General features: G+C 43.3%; 1 protein-coding gene across 4 annotated transcripts in view; it reads left to right on the top strand.

The window, feature by feature from the left end:
• Positions 1 to 129: 129 nt before the first annotated feature.
• LMBRD2 (LMBR1 domain containing 2) overlaps positions 130 to 23,666 on the top strand; it is a 61,254-nt gene continuing 37,717 nt past the window's right edge. For 3 of the 4 annotated variants that reach the window (XM_075932533.1, XM_075932534.1, XM_006116760.4), the window contains exons 1-6: positions 130 to 346; positions 5,146 to 5,375; positions 5,928 to 6,022; positions 8,778 to 8,873; positions 19,393 to 19,560; positions 22,133 to 22,343. In XM_075932533.1, the coding sequence (XP_075788648.1) occupies positions 5,202 to 5,375; positions 5,928 to 6,022; positions 8,778 to 8,873; positions 19,393 to 19,560; positions 22,133 to 22,343 (744 nt within the window). In that variant the 5' untranslated portion in view covers positions 130 to 346; positions 5,146 to 5,201. The remainder of the gene's footprint in view (positions 347 to 5,145; positions 5,376 to 5,927; positions 6,023 to 8,777; positions 8,874 to 19,392; positions 19,561 to 22,132; positions 22,344 to 23,666) is intronic. The other variant, XM_006116758.4, reaches the window with a different exon arrangement.

Here is a 23,666-nt window from a genome sequence, read left to right on the forward strand (position 1 = left end):
GGGGGCGGGAGGGACGCGTCCAGCCAGCATTGGAAGAGCCGCAATGCTTCCTGGGACTTGTAGTTGAGCGGCGCCGGAGTCGGCTTACCCAGAAACCCGCGCGGCCCGGCTAGGCGTCGGTGGATGACGTGGATGGGCATAGGCCACGGGGAAATGTCAGCAGCTGGGGAACCGGCTGGCCCAGTCGCGGTGACACGGAGGCAGACGGGTCCCCAGGGAAGCGCCGCCGGCTGCTGTGGCGCAGTTTGAAGCCCCGCTTGGGAGCCGGGCCCGCAGCCGCAGCGGGGGATGGAGGCGGGCAGAGCCTGGCGGAGGGCCCGGTGCTGAGCGGGTGTCCGAGCCCCAGGTGAGTCAGCGGGGAGGCTTGGCCTGGCGATCGCCCCATACACCGCGGGGGCGGCCGCGGCGGCCGGAGCGTAGCCCCTGGCGTGGGGAAGGGGCGCGGCACGGGGCTGACACGGAGGTGGGGGGTCGGGGTGCAGCCCCGTCTCGCTGGCCCCGGCTGGTTCCACAGGCCGGTGTTCTGTGCCTGGCCCCGCACGCAAAGTGGGATCAGAGAGGAAGCCGTATCTAAAGTTCAGACTGTCTGGTCCCCTGACCAGTAGGCACCCTTCAGGTGAGAGCGTGAGCCGTGTCTAACCCCAGGACAGGTTTGGAGGGTTAACTGGGAGGTAAGAAATAAGTGTGTCCGTACTGCTGTCCTTGACTAATTTCCCCTATCTGTCAAAGACCCACAACTTCTGAATAAAATATTGAAATTCTTATTATACCCGAAACGTACTAAATGCTTAAAGTCACAGAGAGGCACCTATCCCTAAAAAGCTTGCAGTCAGATTCTTTCTGCTTTGCTGTCAACTTCTAGTTCTTAAGGAGAAAGAGCTAGTCTGCTAGTCTTATTACTAAGTTACTTCTCCAAGGTACTGACAAAGTGATTGTCTAGTCAAGTTTAGCATTTGTATAATTAGTTATAAAATATATAAGACCTCTGCTTTAGCAGATTTTTCTGTGGGGAAGCAAGGCAAGAAAGTGAGGGTTTGTGATTCAGAAAGTCTGGCACCTGGTTTATCAGTGGCCCCACCAAGTCACAGGTCTTTCTTGTCAACCTCTTCCTAGCCCTGGCCAGAGCGCCCATCTATAAGACCAGAGAAAGGAGGCTGGCTGAGGGGGTCTTCTGTGAGTGTGTAGCTTATTTCTGTTCCTCTTTCTGTTCACGCCTCTGGGCAGAGTTCATCTGGGCAGCATCTGCTGGTTTCCTTGATACTGTCGATGACCAGTGGGTGCTGTCTGCAGTCTCTGCTCGGTGTCCCCTTCAGGTTCCCTTCTTTTGCTCCTTTGACTTTCACACATGTCCCTGTTATATTCTTGATAGCCCCCCATAACTAGTGGAGTTCCTGGCCCTTGTGGATCATCCCAAGAGGCTGAGGAGGGTCCTGTAGCAATGGATGGGCTTATACCTACGTTTTCAAAGAACCCAAATAGGATCACTTTCCTGCTGCACTGTGGCCTGGCTGTATCACAATGCAGTACAAAATGAAGTTAGAATAATTATTTTAAAATTGAGACAGTCCAGAACACTTAGCAGTGGGCCAGCTGAGCTGTATGGACAAGAAAAAAGTTATAGACAATAGGAATGTGAATGTTAACTAGTTAATGTAAGCCTCACCCTTAACAGGAGGTTGTGGAACCTCAGTCACTGGAGTTTTTTAAGATTGTGTTAGACAAACACATGTAAAGGATGGTCTTGGTGATACTTTATCCTTTCTTGAGTATGGGGAACTGGAGTAGAAGGCTTTTTGAGGTCCCTTTCAGTCCTGTGATTCCAAGATATTTGCCCCTGGCCTGTCTCAGTGTACAGAAAGAATCAGGTTTGGATAGCGAAGGAAACAGTTGTCTATTGGACACCTGTTAAATTCATTGCAGAAAGTTGAAGGTACATAGTGAATGAAGAAAGAGCTTGGAAAAAGTGAAAGGGTGGATGGTCTTAAAGTTAACCGGTTAAATGCTGCTCTTAAGAATTGGATTCTGTCCTTGCTCCTGGCACAGAATTCCTGGGTGATGCGAGGCAAGTCAATTAAACTAAACTTTTCCTAAATGATTACTAATTTTGTTTCTCATTTTCAGGGTGTCCAAGTTGAGACTTTATGGTCTCTTTTAGACTAGTGCTGAAATGGTGAGTGATAGGGATATTAATGGTTAACTGGTTACAGTTAACTCATGGGGGCTGAAGCAGTCCCTCCCCTCTGTTTAATCAGTTAACCGGTTAAACTTAATGTTTAAATGGTCAACTAATTAAACAGGATTTTGCATCCCTAGAGAGTGCATTGCTGAAGTCAGTTTGAGTTATGCTTTGGGCATGTAAAATGGTTTATAATGCTAAGTTGTCTGAATAAACAGGTCCTAAATGTCTCAAATGGGAACACCCAAAACTAGTTGACATTTTTTACTTTAATCTGTCTCTGCCTTCCATGTTTTAGCATGTTGCTTTTTCCCCCCAATCGTGAAATTTCATATAATGAAACATAGATTTTTTTCCATTGTGTCAAAACCTGTAGCATCAGTGAGCAAACAGATATTGATTAATGCTACTCTATCAAATGAGAGTAAATACCCCAAGAAAGCCTGCTTCAATACAGGGGCAAAAACCCCATGATGACCACATATCCTTAGCTGTTACCTATCACCCCACTTGGAACCCACCTGAACTATCATCAACCTGCTACAACCCTTACTTAATATAGTTTCTTTCCTGAATTCCTTCTTCTGCCCTTTCAAATAATCCCCCTCCCCCCAGTCTCTCCAAGTTCATCCTCAGAAGCAAGCTCCCCAGAGATCAGCACACACTGACTCAAAGTGGCATCAGGGACAAGATACAAAACCTGCAGACATATCTCCACCACTATAGTAATTAACACCCACAAAACAAGCTTTTCAAGATCCATGGATCCTGCACGTGCCTGTAACTTAGCCAGTGCACTAAATGCCCCAGTAACTATCAGAGTGAAATCAGATAATCACTATGCTCTCAAATGAACTCATGCAGGAAAATGATAAAAGACAAATGCATCACATCACCTGAGGGTGAACAAATTGATCACTTTATAGCTGACATATCGGTAGTTTTCACTCTTAAAGGAAACTTTCAAAAGAGCCTGGGAGCTTAAATTTGTAACTTTGCTAGACATGAAAAATTATGGATTGACAAGAAAGTAGGAATGTTAACAGGTAACGGGTTAACTGATTATCCAGTAAGCATCACCCTTAATGGGAACAGGAGCCAGCTGCCCTGTACATGGTGAGGCCAGGAGGAGGAGCTGGCAGCCATGCACGTGGTGGGTACTGGCAGTGGCAGCGCACGCAGTGGGGGCTGCAAGCTCCTGCTGCGTCTCCTCTCCTCCCAAGCTCTAAGCACAAGGGGGGACCAGGAGCAGAAGCCACCTTCCCTCTCCCATTTGGGGGTGCCAGCTCCTGCTACCCCCCAACCCTGCACACCTTATTTCCCTGCTTCCCTATTTTCCCATGGCTTTCCTCTTTGTGGTTGAAGGATGTTAATGGGCCACTTCATTTTGATTGGTCCTTTGAAATATGTGCTAAGTAGTTATGTTAAAGTAAACAATGCCTTCCACCTGCTACGCTGAATTGTGATCTACATTACAAATTTATGTTGCTATAACTGCCATTCAAGAATATGGAAAATACACACCCATGAGCAATGTAGTCATACTAACCTAAACTCTGGAATAGACAGTGCTATGTTAATGAAAGGGATTTTCCCATCAATATAGCTACCACTTTTGGGGAGGTGGAGTAACTGTTCTGTGGGAGTAGCTCTCCCATTGGTTTGGCCCTCTGCGGGTAAGAATTGGTGTCTGCATCTGCAAAAATGATCCAAGGATACATGCAAATTTGCAGGGCTCTAGGTACAAAATTTGTATCCATATCCACAAAAATGAGCCACGGATAGCCACATCCACATATGTGGATACCTGCAGATATAAAGCAGATATCTGAGGATTTGCAAAGCTCTACCCATTGACATAGGTAGTCTCTTCATTGAAGTGGTACAACAATGCAGCTGCACTGCGGCAGCGTTGTAAATGTAGACAAACCCTGAGTATGTTGCCCAGACCTGGAAAGAGCAGCCTTGTATAAGCTTGAAAACTTGTCTCTCTCATCAACAAAAGTTGGTCCAATAAAAGATATTACCGCATCCATCTTGTCTCTCTAGAAAATAATTAAATACACATCAAGCTGTACATCATTATTTCCAAAAACTCTGTGCCAAAAATGAAATTGATATCTTACAAGTTTGGTTTTTGTTCAAGCTATTTATTTATACCATAAGAAATCAAATAATAATAAAATAGTATGTTTTACTTTTAGAAATAAGAGGAGAATTTCTTAATGCATTGTTACTGCTGTTGAACAAATTAAAAAGTTAGGGCTATAGTCTCATCCAGTGAACAGGAACTTGTCACTCAGGCTATCTGATATCAAGTACTTGAGACCAAGAAGATAGAGGAAGGGGAGCCTTAGGACTATATTACAAAATGTATCTGGAAGAATGCATTATTTTTTGCTAACAGAACTGTGAAACAATGTGATAAGGATTGGGAGCCAAGTGGATCTTGGTGTCCAGTACCAATTGTGCCATTGACTGATGATGTAATTTTTTGGGACAGATGACTTGATCACCTGCCTCAGTAAAACTATATGGAAAAGTAGGTGAAAAACAGGACCCTTCTGAAAGTCAGAAAATTCACATGTCAGTCAGCTTCAGCATTCAGTGTTCATTTATTTCATATGTATCTTCCAAAGGTTTTAATGCAGTGGTTCTCAAGCTTTTCAGGGTTACATCATCCCCCTACTTTTGTCCTTACTTCCCCCCTGACCTCGCCCCATGAGCTGGGAGTGAGGTCGCAGCTCCAGGGGCGTGGGAGGAATAGGGTAAGGGACTGGGAACGGAGCTGGAGTGAGGCTGAAGACCGGGCTGGAACAGAGCTTGAAGTAGAGCCCGGCTGGATGGCACTTCCGCTCTACCCCCTGTGGAGGCTGGATGGCCCCTCCAATTTTTCTCAGGGGAACATGGCTCCCCTATGGTTTGAGGACCTCTATTTTAATGTAATTAAATGTGTTTTTGTCTTACAGTTATGATCCACTTTCATAAGTGAGCTACGTTGGCTGGCTGGAGAGAATATATAATAATGAGTGGTGCAGCTTTGGGCATTGAGATAATATTTGTCTTTTTTCTGGCTTTATTCATACTTCATCGGTATGGGGACTTCAAGAAACAGCATAGACTTGTGATCATAGCAACATTGCTGGCTTGGTATCTCTGCTTTCTTATAGTATTTATATTACCTCTGGATGTTAGTACGGTAAGATTTTCCATTTTTGTGAACCTTAGTATACTATTGCTCTATTTTAAAAAAATCACAAAAATATATTACACACTAAGAATACAGTTGTGTAAATCAGTGTAAAATTTCCCTGCAAGACAGAATTTTCATTTCAAAAGAGATCTTTTAAAATTCTGAAATTGAATAAAATGAGCTGTTAGTTTTTTCAAGTTAAAACTCATATATTTAAAAATAAAAGTGAATTGAATTTAAAAATCACTATTTCTGCTGTTGCTGTTAGCTTGAAAATTAAACTAATTGATATCACTCTATTCTTTTCTAATCAGTTTTTCATCAGTTTCATCACAATTTTTTTTATCCACTAGTTAGGTGCTGACATGCAAATACCATAGGAATGTTTTTTTAAAAAATCCTGCCTTACTAAAATAAAGGGTGAAATGCCATGGAAACATTAGCATCAGACTTAATTTTTGTACCAAATTAGATTTGTATCCCTATTAATGTTTATCTTAAATAGCTATTTCACCTTGTTCTGATAGGTGTTTATGTAATTATTTCATTGTCTTCTAGACTATATACAATCGATGCAAACTTGCTGTTAATTCCAGCCCTTCAGAAAGCAGCAGCAGCAGCAGCAATGAATCTTACACTACTTCTTCACCAAGGTACTAAGAACAATTTTGGTTTTCTCTATCAAAATATTAAAAGCATAGCTTACTTTTTAAGTAAACAAGAATATGCCAATAAAGAACTAGTCCTTGTGCTAGAGAGACGCACTATAAATTGAATATGACATGGTGATTGAAAGTTTATTGATGAGCAGCATTGTGACATAGGGATGTCAATATGTAGTTGACTATACAATTAACCGATAAGCCTAGGCTTATCAATTAATCTTGTCAACTACACGCGCATGCACACACACACCTTGCTACCTCTGTATCAGAGGGAGGTGCCACCTGTATCACTCTGCTGCTTGTATCAGGCAATGGGGTGGGGGAGAGTAGGAGCCAGTGTCCCTGAGGAGCTGGCTTTAATTAGGCTCCCCACAAGCACTGGACCCTCTTGCCCCCCCTGCACTGCCTCCTACAGAGGCAGTGAAGAGCAGGCAGGAGCTGGTGCTAGGGGCAGCCGCTTTAAAAACCAGCTCCACAGTGCCACCTGTCTTCCCCACCACCACCACCTCAGACACACAAGCTGTTGCCTCTGTCAGTGGCAGCAGCTTGGGAAGTGGGGGGTTGGGGAGGCTGCCGCAAAGCAGCCTCTGTCTGCGGTGGCCTGAGCTCACCGTGTACAGAGACTGGTCCATGGCAGCAGCCCCTGTCTGCGGAGGGTCTAAGCTCCTTGCAGACAGAGGCTACTCTGCCTCCCACAGAGCAGCCTCCGTCAGCAGTGAGCCCTCTATGAAGAGAGACTGGGCCCCAGCAGCAGCCCCTGTCAGCCCGGGGTCTGGGTTTCCTGCGGGCAGAGGCTGCTCTGCCTCCCATGGAGAAACTTCTATCTGCGGTGAGCCTGGGCTTGTCAGGGACAGAGGCTGGTTCACAGCAGCAACTCCTGTCTGTGGTGGGCCTGAAACCCCCACAGACAACAACTGCTGCTGCGGACCAGCTTCTGTTTATGGAGAGCTCAGGCGCCCCCGTGTCAGGAGCTGTTGCCACCCCTTGCTGCTGCCGCTGTATTAAAAGCAGCAGCACAGGGTGGCAGGCAGCTGATCTGCATGAGGAGCTGGATTTTAAACTGGCTCCCCTTGTGAACTGGCTCCCTCCTGCTACTCTGTGCTACTGCCTCTGATACAATGTATAGTCGTGTAACTGATAAGATTTCGTGGGCTTACAGAGATATTGTGTAATTGAATAGTTAACTTCACTATTGTGAGGAAGGACAAACATGACAATAAGATCTTGGGATTAAGGTATCTACAGATCTCAAATGCTTCTATTTTTATTTATTATTTTTAATGTTCTACCTTTCCTCCCTCTACTTTGTCAGAGGCAAGATAAGAATACTGAGATTTGAGTCTATATGTGTATGTTCCTCTTCTCAATATTTTTTAGTAGGTTTTATGTCCTATGCACTGTTAAACAGTCTTAAATTACAAGACTTTCTATTTTTCAAATAATTCATTATTCTACTGTCTTGTCTACAACTTTAAATAAACCAGTATTGCATCTTTTTACTTTAGTACTCTATACATAAGAACAGCCATACTGGGTCAGACCAGTGGTTCATCTGGCCCAGTATCTTGTCTTCTGGCACTGGCCGGTGTTTCAGGAAGAATGACCAGATTATGTAATCATTAAGTGTTCTATCCCCTATTGCCCATTTTCAGCTTCTGGGAAACAGAAGTTAGGGATACTTCAGTACATGGTTTTGCATTCCTGCAAATCCTTGTTAATAGACATTGATGGACCTATTTTCCATTAACTTTTCTCCAGGAACTAATATGGTAAAGAGTTCCACAGGATAACTATGGATATGTGAAGAAATAGGTCCTTTTGTTTGGTTTAAACTTGCTGTCTATTAATTTCATTTGCTGACACTAGTTCTTGTGTTGTGAGAAGGAGTAAATAACACTTCCTTATTTACTTTTTCACACCAGTCATGATTTTATAGACCTCTGTCATATTCCACTTCAGTTGTCTCCTTTTTCCAAGCTTAAAAGTCCAGATCTTATTAATGTCTCCCTACTTGTAATCCTTTATGTTGCCTTTTTCTGTAGCTTTTCCAATTCCAGAAGAACTTTTTGGAGATCAGGCAACCAGGTCTGCATGCAGTTTTCAAGATGTGGGTGTACAGTGTATGATGGGTTTGGTCTCAGAGATCCCCTTGAGAGTGTCATTTGATGTGCTGAAATACCACTGAGCCCACCCACCTGACTTTGGGGTGCTTCACACCCTGTCTTGCTGAGTCAGATCCTCTACTCTCCTCCAGCACTGGCACAGAGTTGGGATCCCAGCCCACAGAAGATTAATACAGACACAGAGATTAGATCCGCTCTGGGACAGCTTAATTAGAGACACAGCACCCAGGTGCATAGCCTCAGTAGGACCAGAACCCCATATAAATCCTTCTTACTCTGATCACGTTTTATATAAAGGAAACTCATAAAATGTTTGCACCCTTTTTCAATGAAAGAGATATGCACAGTTGTTTGCCCCTTCAGGGAACAGTTATTTACACTGTGTTTATTAATTCCCCCTTAAGAGAAATTGGCTTGTCCAGATATGTGTGTTTGTGGTGCCAGTAATTGTCAGCATAATTTTAAATGGGGCTATAAGAAAATCCCTTATGAAATATATTAGTCATGTGAAAACAATATTCTGAAATTACAAGACTGAAAATAGTTCCTGGATGGAAGTGAGTCGATATTATTATTATTTTGATTTTACAGTTTACATATGGCTCTGACCTTTTTTACAGAAAACATAAGTGTTTCAAACCATGGAGTTATATCCCTGATGGAATTATGCCAATCTTCTGGCGTGTAGTATATTGGACATCACAGTTCTTAACCTGGTAAGTGAGGCAAATAGATGGCAAAGTCCACACAAAATACCATAAAATCTCAAAAATAATGCGCACTTTTTTTTCCAAGTTTTTTTGGGTCAAAGTCGGGGTGCGTATTATATATAGGAGTTATTGTTTAAAGTTTTATTTTGGCAGTTCCGTGCCGACGCCATGCTAAGACCTCGTTCAGCTATCTTCGTCCGAGGCAACGCTTACAGGCGCTCTTTCTGCCGTCTCCAAAGTCGAATGCTCGACTCTGCTATGCCATCAAATTCGCGGCTAGCAGCTCTGTTGCCATGAGCCTCAGCATAGCTAACTACCTTCAGTTTTTCAGCTGTAGTGTAAGATCGTCGACAACTCATGTTATCACTAAGAATCGATATTTTTGAATTTAAAGGTAATAGAGCATGGAAACGCCATGTATTCTATAGTCGTACGCTCATGTGCAGTCAACCGGCAATACAAAAGGGCAGGAAATACGACACGCTGGCATACCACAGACTTGCAAAAGTCGGGGTGTGCGTTATATATACGAATATAGATTTTTTCCATTATGATCAAATTCAAAAGTCAGGGTGCACCTTATACATCGGTGCACATTATATTTGAGATTTTATGGTATTGTGAAAATAAAACCTGATAGTATTCACAGTACACCATTTCATTCTGTGTGATTTTTACATCTGATGATCTGTCAAAAAGAGTTTTGAGATCAAATATCTTACAACATTGAAGCTTCAGTTTTTCTTTTTATGTGTAATTTTTATCATTGACTTTTAATATCTATTTTAGATATTGTTAAGATTGCCTTCAGTTTTGGAGTGATATCATTTATTTAATACTGCAGGCCAGACCTTGTTGGTCTGACACCCTTGGACCTGACCTGTCCTAGATGAGGGTTTTTGCCAGACCAGGAAAGGTCATTTCTAGGCCCACCCCTGTCACTGCTCTCCCCCCCCCCCCCAGCCAAAACCTCGCTACCATCCTCCCAGTCAGCTTCCCCCTGCTTCCAGTCCCTCTGCTTGAAGGGCTCCTGGCCTCACCATGGCAGCTCTGTTGCTGGTACGCACAGCCCCACTGCCAGGCTCCATCCCTGCGGGGCAGTCCCCTGGTGGGGTCCAGGTGAGCCACTGGGTACCAAGCCCCGCTTGGGCTTCATCCTCACTTGGAAGCCTTGCTACCTTCTGGTCTCACCAGGCGGCTCTGCCAGGTGATAGCAAGGCTGCCGGGATTTTTACTGTGCTGCTAGGCAACCATATTCCTGGGTTTTTGGCCCTGCCGCCAGGCAGCTCCGCAGTCAGGCTCCCAGCCCCGTGGGGCAGCCACGCTGCCTCCCCATCCAACTGGGTAGCTGCACCGCTTGGTGGTAGCAAGGCTGCTGGGCTCCTGGTTGTGCTTACCTCTGCCTCCTGGTCTTGTGAGGCAGTTTCGCTGCTTGGCTCCAGCCCTGCTGCCTCTTCCATAGTGTTCACACTGGGTGGCAGCCCTGCTGCTGGGCTCCCGGTTTAGCTGCCACAGGGCAACCCCACTACTGGTTTCTAGCCCTGCTGCCAGGCTACCAGCCACCAGCCCTCCACCGGGACTCTCTCGTCTTGAGACGTCCTGTGGTCCTGCTGTACAAGGGAGGTTGCCAGACCAGAGAGTCCCAGTTAAGAGAGGTTCAGCCTGTATCAGGTGAGGCCCTTCGTTGACCAGGCAAAGTCATTTTGCATAGATTACACTTATAGGAAAGTTCAAGAAATTAAATATATGTAATAGAATTTGTTATTAATGTGCTTGCAAAAGGGAAGTAAAATAACAGTTTTAAATTTGTAGGATTTCAACTTGAAACATTATTCATTTTATTGAATAATTACAATGCATAGTACATTTAATTCAGAAACTCTTTTCATAACTAATGTGAATTATTTTGTAATTTGTAATAGTACAAATTTTCTTTGCATTAAAATGACAGTTGAATAAGCAACTCAATTTTAATTTTGTTAGCAAATATTTTTATGAACTCTAATTATAATAGTCATGACTTTTTTTTCTGATGAAAAATAATTATTTAAACCTTTCACTCAGCATATTCCGATGTAAAAAGTAGTGCATTCAGCTAATTTAAGTGGCAGGATTGTTTATGCAAAATTTGATATCTGTAGGTAATCGCGAAGTATGACTTTTATTTTGCACAAACAAATCCACAAACAACCAAACTCTTCAAAATATATAATAGATTCTCATTTTTAGTAGGATTTTTATTTGATGACTGTCCTTACATTTCTTATACTCCATTAGATGGAAGCTCTTTATTATATAAGCTTTAGCTTTTGCAATTGACTAATTTGCACATACAACTGAACCTGTAGAAATTGTAGGAAGTGCATTTGAAACAGTGTTTTTAAGCCCCAAATCAGCAAAGTATTTAAAAATGCACTTATCTTTACCATAAGCTTTAATCAGTTCTAATTCAGTACAGCATTTAAGCATGTTTAATTCCCATTAACTAATTGGCGATATAATGAGGAATATATCCAGTTAAAAAACAAAGCTATGACAGTAAAACTTAAGTATATTTGTCTTGTATCAAGTCCAAGGTTAAAGAGTTTTTGCTTTAGCAAAATGAATGTTTGTTACATGACCTACTTTGATGCTCATAAAAAAGGTACTGGTTGAATTGTTCTAATCTCACATCTTTGGGACCTGACCAGTGCTGAACCAGAAAATGTGAGGTTGATATTATCTAGCAGCATTACCAGCCCTTACACTGTTTACTAGGCTCTTAGAAGATATTTAGGGGGAAATTAGAGCTAAATACTAGTACAGAACAATGAGAATCAGGTGGCTGTGTAAATAAACTTTATGGGACTGCAGGAAACATGACACACCCATGATTAGTGGCCATCCAGCTAACTAAAATCATGCTAGACCACAGAAGTTGCCAAATGAGAGAGGTTCAACCTGCACTTGCATTCTGTGCTGCTATTGCTTGTGTATACTCTTGCAGGCACAAGTCCCACAATCTATGTCTAATATTCTGAGTCAGAGATATAATCATAGCACAAAACAAGACAAGCAAAACAAACAAAACCATTAATGTCTCTATTAATCAGTGTTCTCTTCTTTTAGAGTGAATTCTTCCAAGAAATGCAGGATTTAAAGGGACTTTGTCTTAGGGGAATTTGAAAGCTACATAAGGGAAAACACATACTTGCCATAGCTATGACAAATCTGTGTCAAGGGGAATCAGTATGTATATACTTTGATTTATACCTGCAGGGCCAGGTAGGCAGGCAAAGCTTCAGAGTCTCAATGTGAGGATGAGACGATGGTGTAGAGAGGAGGGGTTTAGATTTATATGAAACTGGAGAAACTTTTGGGATAGAGGGAGTCTATACAGGAAGGATGGGCTCCACCTAAACCAAAAAGGAACCAGAGTGCTGGCTCTTAACATTAAAAAAGTTGTAGAGCATTCTTTAAACTAAGGGCTGGGAGAAAGCCGACAGGTGCAGATGAATGAAATGAGTCTAACACATTAATAATATGTCACTATTTATCTGTCTGCCATTTCTTGAAGTGCTAATACACAAATGCTAGAAATCTAAATACGGTAAAACTCCAATTGTCCGGCATCCAGTGGTCCGGCACTCCCGATAGTCCGGCACCAACTGGAACCCAGAAGTGCTCCAACCAGCCAGAAAACTGGAGCTGCTATAAGCCCCATGGGTGCTCGCAGCTGGGAAAGGGAAGAGGGGAAGGGGATTATACCCCTGTGACGGGTCTGCCGGGACCTGCACTGTGACCGGCCGGGGGGTGGGGGTGGGTGGGGACCGGCATGGCAAGGGGCTAACCCTCCGCCATTTTGCAGGAAGGCGGGGGAAGCCCTGCGCTGCTGCCGTCGAGAGTTTCCAGTAGGGGAGCGGGCTCCCCAGTCTGCAGTAGTTATCGCCGAGCAGGGGGGTGAGGGGCGGCGCTGCAGGACCAACTGGGCAGCACCCCAGCTGCTCTGCTCTGCATCTTCCTCAAGTCTGCCACTTGTCAGTTTCAGCAGCGGCGGACTTGGGGAAGTGGCATGGAGCAGAGCAGCTGGGGTGCTGCCCGGTTGGTCCCGCAGCGCCGCCCCTCACCTCCCTGCTCAGCACCCGGCAGCACCCCAGCTGCTCTGCTCCGCAGCTTCCCCAAGTTCAACGTTCATCAGTTTCAGCAGCGACAGACTTGGGGAAGTGGCATGGACCAGAGCAGCTGGGGTGCTGCCAGACATCGAGCCGGGAGGTGAGGGGTGGTGCTGCGGGACCAACCCGGCAGCATCCCAGCTGCTTTGCTCTGCACCGTTTCCCCAAGTCCACGGCTGCTGAAACTGACGAGCAGTGGACTTGGGGAAGCTGCAGAGCAGAGCAGCTGGAGTGCTGCCGGGTTGATCCCACAGCACTGCCCTTCACCCCCCTGCTTGGTGATAACTATTGCAGTCTGGGAGATGGGGAGCCTGCTGCCCTCCCGGAAACTGTGGAGAGTTCTCCCCTCGCTGCGCCGTTCCCTGCCCTCCCACCCCTCTCTCCCGGACGCAGTGCAAGTCCCGGCAGACCTATCACAGTCCCCTGCCGGCACCACCTAGGTCCCAAAGGTGCTGGATTATCAGACATCTTCTGTAGTAAAATGAGTGAACTAGAGTGTCTAGTTTTAAAGGAGGATACTGATATAATAGGCATCACGGAAACTTGGTGGAATGAGGAAAGTCAATGGGACACAGTCATACCAGGGTACAAAATATATCAGAAGGACAGAACAGGTTGTGCTGGTGCAGAAGTGGCACTATATGTGAAAGAAAATGTAGAATCAAATGAAGTAATAATCTTAAATGAGCCAAAATGTTCCATAGAGTCCATGCTCCAATAATAAGAATTTATGGGATATATTATTGACCACCTGATCAGGACAGTGATAGTAACTATGAAATGCTAAGGGAGATTAGAGAGGCTATCAAATTTAAAAACTTGATAATAGTGGGAAATTTCAACTATCCTCATATTGACTGGGTACACGTCACCTCATGGCGGGATGCAGAGATACAATTTCTTGATACCTTAAATGACTGCTTCTTGGAGCAGCTGGTTCTGGAACCCACAACGGGAGAAGCTAATCTTGATTTAGTCCTAAGTGGAGCGCAGGATCTGGTTCAAGAGGTAAATATAACTAGACCGCTTGGAAATAGTGATCATAATATAACAACATTTAACATCCCTGTGGTGGGAAAAACACCTCTGCAGCCCAACACTGTGGCATTTAATTTCAGAAAGGGGAACTACACAAAAATGAGGAAGTTAGTTAAACAGAAATTAAAAGGTACAGTGACAAAAGTAAAATCTCTGCAAGATGCATGGAAACTTTTCAAAGACACCATAATAGAGGCCCAACTTAAATGTATACCCCAAATTAAAAAACACAGGAAGAGAACCCAAAAAGTGCCACCATGGCTTAACAAGAAGGTAAGAGAAGCAGTGACAGATAAAAAGATATATTTTTAAAAGTGGAAGTCAAATCCTAGTAAGGAAAATAGAAAGGGCCATAAACTTTGTCAAATTAAGTGTAAAAATATATTAAAAGCCAAAAAGGAGTTTGAAGAACAGCTAGACAAAAACTCAAAAAGTAATAGTAAAATGTTTTTTAAGTGCATCAGAAACAGGAAGCTGGCTCAACAACCAGTGGGGCCCTTGGACGATCGAGATGCTAAAAGAGCCCTCAAAGACGATAAAATTATAGCGGAGAAGCTAAGGGTGTGTCTAGACTACAGAGTTTTGTCGACAAAAGTGGACTTTTGTCAACAAAACTATACCTGCGTCTACACTACCGCTGAGTTCTGTCGACATAACGTCGACAGAACTCAGCAGTTTTGTCGATGCTGGTAAACCTCATTTTACGAGGCATAACGCCTTCTGTCGACAGAGTTCTGTCGACAGAAGGTGTTATTGCATGTAGGGTTGTGTCTAGACTACAGGGTTTTGTTGACAGAGCAGCTTGCTTTGTCGACAGAACTGAATGTAGTCTAGACGCTCTTTGTCGACAGAAGCTTTGTCGACAGTATCTGTCGACAAAGCTTCTGTCGACAAAACCCTGTAGTCTAGACGTACCCTTAATGAATTCTTTGCTTCAGTCTTCACGAATGAGGATATTGGGGAGATTCCCAAACCTGAGCTGTTCTTTTTAGGTGACAAATCTGAGGAATTGTCCCAGATTGAGGTGCCATTAGAGAAGGTTTTGTAACAAATTGATAAACTTAACGGTAACAAGTCAGCAGGGCCTGATGACATTGACCCAAAAGTTCTGAAAGAACTCAAATGTGAAATTGTGAAACTATTAACTGTGGTTTGTAACCTGTCCTTTAAATCAGATTCTGTATCTAATGACTGGAAGATAGCTAATGTGATGCCAATATTTAAAAAGGGCTCTAGAGGTGATCCTGGCAATTATGGACCAGTATGTCTAACGTCAGTACTGAGCAAATTAGTTGCAACTATAGTAAAGAATAAAATTGTCAAGCACGTGGATGAATATAATTTGTTGGGGGGGAAAGTCAACATGGTTTCTGTAAAGGAAAATCATGCCTTACTAATTTGCTGGAGTTCTTTGAGAGGGGTCAACAAACATGTGAACAAGAGGGATCCAGTGGTTATAGTACACTTAGATTTCCAAAAAGCCTTTGACAAAGTCCCTCACCAAAGGCTCTTAAGTAAAGTAAGTTGTCATGGGATAAGAAGGAAGCTCCTTTTGGGGATTGATATCGTGGGTTAAAAGACAGGAAACAGGGTAGGAATAAATGCTAAGTTTTCCGAGTGGAGAGAGGTAACTAGTGGGGTTCCCCAAGGGCTCGTCCTGCAATGCATCCTATTCAACTTATTTATAAATGATCTCGAGAAAGGGGTGAACAGTGAGATGGCAAAATTTGCAGATTATACCAAACTGCTCAAGATAGTTAAGACCAAAGCAGACTGTGAAGAGCTTCAAAAAGATCTCATCAACCTAAGTGATTGGGCAACAAAATGGCAAATGAAATGTAATGTTGATAAATGTGAAGTCATGCACACTGGAAAAAATAATCCCAACTATATATACAATATGATAGGGACTAATTTGGCTACAACTATTCAAGAGAAAGATCTTGGCATCATTGTGGATAGTTCTGAAAGCATCCACTGAGAGCATTGTGGATGCTCTGAAAGCATCCACTAAGTGTGCAGCGGCAGTCAAAAAAGCAAATAGAGTGTTAGGAGTCATTAAAAAAGGGATAGAGAATAAGACAGAAAATATCTTATTGCCTTATAAAACCATGGTATGCCCACATCTTGAATACTGCGTACAGATGTATTCATCTCAAAAAATATATATTGGCATTGGAAAAGGTTCAGAAAAGGGCAACCAAAATGATTAGGGATTTAGAACGGGTCCCATATGAAGAGAGATTAAAAGGACTTTGACTTTTCATCTTAGAAAAGAGGAGACTAAGTGAAGGCTAGAACTTTAACAGGGTTCAAAAAAGATCTAGATCAGTGGTCTTCAACCTTTTTACACCGAAGATCACTTTTTAAATCTCAGAACAGGCGAAGATCTACCGCCCCGCCCCTTTCTTGAAGCCCCGCCCTCTCTATTCTCCTCCTATCCATCACTTGCTATCCCCAGCCCTTACTTACACATTTTGATAAACACTTTATTTTTAAATTATGCGATATATAAAATTAAAATCACATGTTTATAGTTTATAGAGACTCAAGGAGCTTGGCTTGTTTACCTTAACCAAAAGAAGGCTGAGGGGGGACATGATTGCACTCTTTAAATATATTAGAGGGATAAATACTAGGGAGGGAGAGGAATTATTTAAGCTTAATACCAATGTGGACACAAGAACAAATGGATATAAGCTGGCTAGTAGGAAGTTTAGACTTGAGATTAGACGAAGGTTTCTAACCATTAGAGGCGTGAGGTTCTGGAACGGCCTTCCAAGGGAAGTAGTGGGGGCAAAAGATCTATCTGGTTTCAAGATTAAACTAGATGGGTTTATGAAGGGGATGATTTGATGAGATAACATGATCTTGGTAACTAATTGACCATTCATTATCAGTGGGAAATAGGTCAATGGAGGGATGATAGGAATTACTATACAGGCAGTCCCCGAGTTACGCGGATCCGACTTATGTCGGATCCGCAGTTACAAACGGGGCCCTCCCTCTCCCTGGTCTCCAGCAGACCAGGGAGAGGAAGCAAAGCGGCGGAACACGCGGGCAGCCGACAGCCCAGACGCGTCTGGGCTGTCCGCTGCCCGCATGTTCCGCTGCTTTACTCTGCTCCCTGTCCCCCTAGTCTGCAGACCAGGGGGACGGTGAGCAAAGCAGAGCAAAGCCTTACGGCGCGTCTGGGCTGTCCCGCTGCCCCCGTTCTCCGTGGCTTTGCTCCGGACACCTGTGGTACAGCAGCTGGGGCGCTGCCGGTTGGTCCCGTAGCGCCACTCTGGACGCCACTGGACCAACCCGGCAGCACCCCAGCTGCTCTGCCCCAGGCGTCCTGATTCAGCCGCTGCTGGTCAGTTTCAGCAGTGGCTGAATCAGGACGCCTGGGGCAGAGCAGCTTGGGTGCTGCTGGGTTGGTCCAGTAGCGCCGAGGAGAGGCTGATCGCCATATTTGGGGTCGGGAAGGAATTTTCCTCCAGGGTAGATTGGCAGAGGCCCTGGAGGTTTTTCACCTTCCTCTGTAGCAAGGGGTACAGATCACAGCTAGAGGAGTCTCTGCATCTTGGGGTCTTCAAAGTATTTGAAGGCTTCAGTATCTGAGATATAGGTGAGAGGATTATTCTAGGAGGGGGTGGGTGAGATTCTGTGGCCTGCACTGTGCAGGGGGTCAGACTAGATGATCATAATGGTCCCTTCTGACCTTAAAGTCTATGAGTCTATGAGTTATGAAATAAATGGTCTGTTTTTATTCATGCTATTTAAATCTAAAATGAAGCATTTATAATTATACATTTTGTGGGGACAGAGTTCTGTGGCTGGGGGCAGGGGAGAGGGAACAGGGTGCTGGGAGGGCAGATGACAGGGTTCTGCAGCAGGGGACAGGGTGCCAGTGGGGACAGAGTTTGGGGAGTGGGGACGGGAATGGGGACAGAGTTCTGTAGCTGGGGACAGAGGAGTGGAGTCTGGGGAGCAGGTACAGGGTGCCAGTGGCAGCAGAGTCACCTGTATCTGTCTCCTTCCGAGGATTTTCCCCCCATTCCTCCGCGGGAAGCCAGCACATGCCTCCTCCGGGCCCCCCGCGGCGCAGGGAAACCCCGAGCGTGCCTGTCCTGCGGCTAACCCCTGCCTTCCGCGGTGGGGCCTAACCCCCGCAGGAGCCTGCCTCGGGGGCAACACCTCACATTCTGCGGCGGGGGCAAACCCCCGCGGGAGCCTGCACCAGGGGCAACCCCCACTCCTCCCGCGGCAGGGCCAAACCCCCATTCCGTGGCGCAACCGGCCCCTCCCTTCCCGCAGCGCGGCTAACCTCCGTGGGCACCTGCCCTGGGGCCAAACCCCGCTCCTGTGGCACAGCGTAGCCAACCCCCTCCTGCAGCATGGCCAACCCCCGCGGGCGCCTGCCCCGGGGTCAAACCCTCCTCCCACGGCCTGGCCCAGCCTGGCCCGTCCAACTCCCTTCCCTCCCGCAGCGCGGCCAAACCCCGGGGCCGACTCCCACTCCCACGGCGCAGGTAAACCCCTGCACGCAACTCACTCCTCCGGCGCCAGCGGTGCAGGGAAGCCTCCGCACTCCTCCTCTAGGGCCAACGCTCCCTCCCCCAGCACGCAACAGAGCTGTGGGATGGGGAGCAGCCCGCGCACTTCCGGAACCCCCAGAAGTGACGCAGGCTTCAGAGAGGACTTCCGTCCACCCCGCGGGAAGCTGGCACTACACTAAAGGTAGATAGTGGGGCTTCTCGGGAGTGGGGGGAAAATGGGGGTGGGGTTGCCCGAACGCCTCACGATCTACTGGTCGAGGCCTCGCGATCGACCGGTTGGTGACCATGGATCTAGATAGATTCATGGAGATTAAGTCCATCAATGGCTATTAGCTATGATGAGTAGGAATGGTATCTCTAGCCTCTGTTTCTCCAGAGGTGGATGACAGGTGAGGGATCACGTGAGGATTTCCTATTGTGATCCCTCCCTCTGGGGCATCTGGTATTGGCCAGTCTCGGCAGACAGAATACTGGACTAGATGGACCTTTGGTCTGACCCAGTATGGCTGTTCTTATGTCCTTATGTAGATACATTGAATAGTATATTAATATGAAACTGTGACTAAGAAGAACAAAGTCAATAGTGCTTTTTCCTTTTAAAGATGCCAATAGATATTTAATCTAAACACAAATTATTTCAAGACTTATTGTCAAATAGATGTATCTGTAAAGACCACAAATGTAATAGACAGTAGGTTTTGCTGAGAGAACTCTACCCAACCAAGTGAAAATTGGCAAATAGGGTAAGATGGAAAAATCTTACTTCATTAATGTATTTTTGTTTCGTTCTAGGATACTCTTACCTTTCATGCAGTCCTATGCTAGATCAGGAGGGTTCTCCATTACTGGAAAGATTAAAACTGCATTGATTGAGAATGCAATCTATTATGGCACTTACTTGCTGATTTTTGGAGCGTTTTTAATATATGTGGCTGTAAATCCAAATTTCCATCTACAATGGTAAGAGCAGTACTGTTGTGTAAGTATTAGTCTGTTTTAAAAAATGAGTTTGTATTTCTACAATACACCTGCAATAGAGAAGTTGGGCAGTGCTAAGCTAATCTAGAATTCTGAATTTGTGAGGGCAGGGAAGAGCCACCCTTGCTCTAGGCTTTCCCTGAACATATTACTACTTTTATTAATTTTTCAGGAAAAGTGTGTGTGTTTGTATTTTGTATATAATTTAGTTTGATTTGCAACATTTTCTTTCTAATGTTGTTTTTTCTGGTAAACTTTTATTGGTCAGGGTGTTTTAAGAAGACTGTTGTTAGGCTTATGATAATATTGTCTGTTTAAACATTCCTGGGATCACGTTTAAATTTTTGATCTGGGACTTTATCTGCAATTAACTTTGAAATGGATGATGTCAATATTTTTTCAAATTTTGGAATGTGTTCACAAAGAAACTTGCTAGCATTAAAAATACTTGAATTCATGGAAAATAATAGAAATCAATATGGGGCTGCTGATTAATCACAGTTAACTCATAGAATTAACTGAAATTAATCATAATTAACATTTTAATTGCACTGTTAAAAAATAGAATACCAACTTAAATGTATTAAACGTTTTTGCTTTTTCTACATTTTCAGATATATTTATTTCAATTACAACACAGAATACCACGTGTACAGTGCTCACTTTATAATTTTATAACATGTATTTGTAATGTAAAATGGATAAACAAAATAAAGTATTTTTCAGTTCACTTTATACAAGTACTGTGGTACAAGCTGTTTATCCTGAAAGTGTAATTTACAATGTAGGGATTTATTTTGTTTTTTGGTACATAACTGCACTGAAAAACAAAAGAATGTAAAACTTCAGTGCCCACAAGTCCACTCAGTTCTTCTACTTGTTCAGCCAATCACTTAGACAAACACATTTGTTTACATTTATGGGAGATATTGTTGCTGCTTCTTACCAACATTGTCTCCTAAAAATTAGATCAAACATTCACTTGACACTTTTATAGTCAGCATTGCAAGGTATTTACATGCCAAGTATACTAAATATTTGTACGCTCCTTCATGCTTTGGACAGCTTTCCAAATGACAAGCTTCCATGCTAATGACGCTTGTTACAAAAATTTGTTAATTAAATTGTGACCAAACTCCTTTGGAGGAGAACTTTGTGTCTTGCTCAGTTTTATATGCATTCTGACACATTTCATGTTACAGCCATATCAGGTGATGACTCAGCACATGTTGTTTTAAGAACGTTATTACTACAGAGTTGATACATGCACAAAAGAGATACCAATGTGAGATTCTAAAGATAGCTGTAGGACTTGACCCCAGGTTCAAGATCTGAAATGTCTTCCAAAATATGAGGGGGATGAGGGATTAAATGCTTTCAGAAGTCTCAGAGTAACATTCCAATGCAGAAACTACAGAACTCAAAGCACCAAAAAAGAAAATCAACTTTCTGTTGGCAGCATCTCACTCAGATGATGAAAATGAACATGGGTGGTCCGTGCTGCTTTGGACCATTATTGAGTAGGATCTGTGATCAGCATCGATATATGTCCTCTGGAATGATGGTCAAAACATGAAGGGACACATTAATATTTAGCACATCTGGTTTGTAAATACCTTGTGATGCTGGCTACAACAGTATCATGCAAACCCCTCTTCTTACTTTCAGGTGACATTGTAATTAAGAAAAGAGCAGCATTATCTCCCCCAAATGTAAGCAAGTTTGTTTGAGTGGTTGGCTGAACAAGAAGTTGAACTCTAAAATTTTACAGTGTTTTATTTTATTGCAGGGATTTTTTACATTATTTTGTATGATAAAGAAATTGCACTACAGTACTTGGAATTGAAAAATACTATTTTTTTGTTTTTTTTACAATACATATGTTTGTAATCAAATATAAATATAATGTGAACATTGTAAATAGTATGCTATTAACAGCACGATTAATCATGATTGATTATTTTAAGCACACGATTAATGTAAATCTCTACCGTTAGCTGTAGCACAGTAGTCTATTGCTCTGGCTGGTTTGCTGCTGGGTCTTCTGATTTATTCTTTTCTCCTTCATGCCCTGGCTTCTAAGCTTCAGAGACAAGAAAAAGGTGTTTCTTATATTTTATTTTTCCCCGGTATAATCTGTCTGTCAGCACAGTGTGTAGGTGCACCAGGGGAATTGCACTCATATTGCTCTTTAAAGGCAGAGGTTTCTTGATGGCTCTTGTTTCAGGATTTCTTTGCCATCTTCTCCATTTCTTCCCAACTTGGTCTTTGTATGGTACACAAGATCTTCAGTGGCAGCGTGTTAAGGAAAGCTAGGGACTTCACTAGCCTGGTGGTGGATATCCAACCTTTACAGTGCTTCAGCATGGGAGATAGTCAATCTGCAAGAGAAATCTCTAGCCTGTTTCAGAGGCTTAGAAGATGTAGACAATACTAGCAGTTTCAAGCGTGACAGAGTAGTAGATTTCCTTTCAGAGTAGACAGAATTACAGACAGGAAACTAATCTTTGTATATGTGAAAACTGAATTCATGGAGGTCTCTCTTCTGTTTTAGGAACCAGCTTCAGACAATTGGGATAGCAGCTGCCAACACATGGGGTCTGTTCCTTCTTGTGTTGTTGTTGGGATATGGTTTGGTGGAAATTCCACGTTCTCACTGGAATGGAGCAAAAAAGGGGTATCTTCTCATGAAGACTTATTTCAAGGTTGCCAAACTGATGACTGAAAAAGCAGATGCAGAGGAGAATTTAGAGGATTTTATGGAGGTGAACAAGCTAGTTTTAATTAAGGAATATAATGTGAGGAATGTTTCATTAGTCATCGTCAATTCCACATTGCCTCAAAAAGAGCAACATCTCAAGTAACATGAGCCTACTTTAGAAAGCAGTTGTCATGAAATTATGAAAGTGGTTAGGGGTCCCAATTAGGGTGCCTGGGTACTGTATAGAATCAGAAGTAAAAACAGTTTCTGTTCTGAAGAACTTACAAACTGCCACATTGTGATAGCTTGATATGGTATATCAGCAATGAGAACAGCATCAAATGTTGACTCTTGCGATGAATAAGGGGTGAACGCATGAAGATTTAGTGCGCAGACCCTACTAATGCTCATGCAGTTTACATTGTTAACATTTCTGTGCAATACTTAGAACTTTAAGAATTAAAATTTGTATTTTGGAATAAGAGATTCAAGATCCATTTCTTGGATCTATTTATATTCCTTATTAAAAAGTCACAAGACAGTTATTTGTTTTCCACCCAGTTTCTCTGAGAAATGCATTGCCATTTTTCTTTATTTCTATGATTTGCCACTGAGCAAGAGAATCAAATCTTCTATTAAGAACAAAGTGTGAATCAAACAAATTCAACAACTAGTATTTACTGTCATGTTCCAGTAGCCATGACCTTAAAATTATGTATTAGATACTTTTGGGGATTTGTATAGTGTTAAGTCTTACTACTTATATACAGAGTGTTATAAAATGGCAGCAGAAACTTCATTTCCTTATTGTTGGGATGTTTTGGTGACAGTGATATTATTTGATAGAAAATGACAATTTTGTAGATTTATGAACTGAAAATAACACTTTCTGAGCCTTTTGAACTTGCTTTATTCAATCATGGACTATTATCTAAAAAGCACTTCTGGTGGGATTGTTCACAGATTTGGAGGTCCCGTATTTGCAACCTACAAGAATTACAACACTTAAGGCATTAAGTATCAGAGGGGTAGCTGTGTTAGTCTGAATCTTCAAGAACAATGAGAAGTCCTGTGGCACCTTATAGACCAACAGATTTATTGGAGCATAAGCTTTCGTTGGCAAAGACCCACTTCGTCAGATGCATGTCTTAGGGCATTGTTAGTTCTAGAAACTAAAATAAGTGCTAAAATGTCTAATATCTGGGAGCTTTTATGAACTTCTTCTGAAAGTGGATGCACTATGCCTTAGATAGAACACATTCCTTGACATTGATGAAATTCTCAATTGCAATAATACCAGATACCTTAAACAATGCTGATACCAGCTCAGAGATTTCAACTATAACTCTTCAGACAAATTTGTCACTGGTACACCAGAAGAACTGTA

Source organism: Pelodiscus sinensis, chromosome 6, assembly GCF_049634645.1.
Source record: "Pelodiscus sinensis isolate JC-2024 chromosome 6, ASM4963464v1, whole genome shotgun sequence".
Lineage (NCBI taxonomy): Eukaryota > Metazoa > Chordata > Testudines > Trionychidae > Pelodiscus > Pelodiscus sinensis.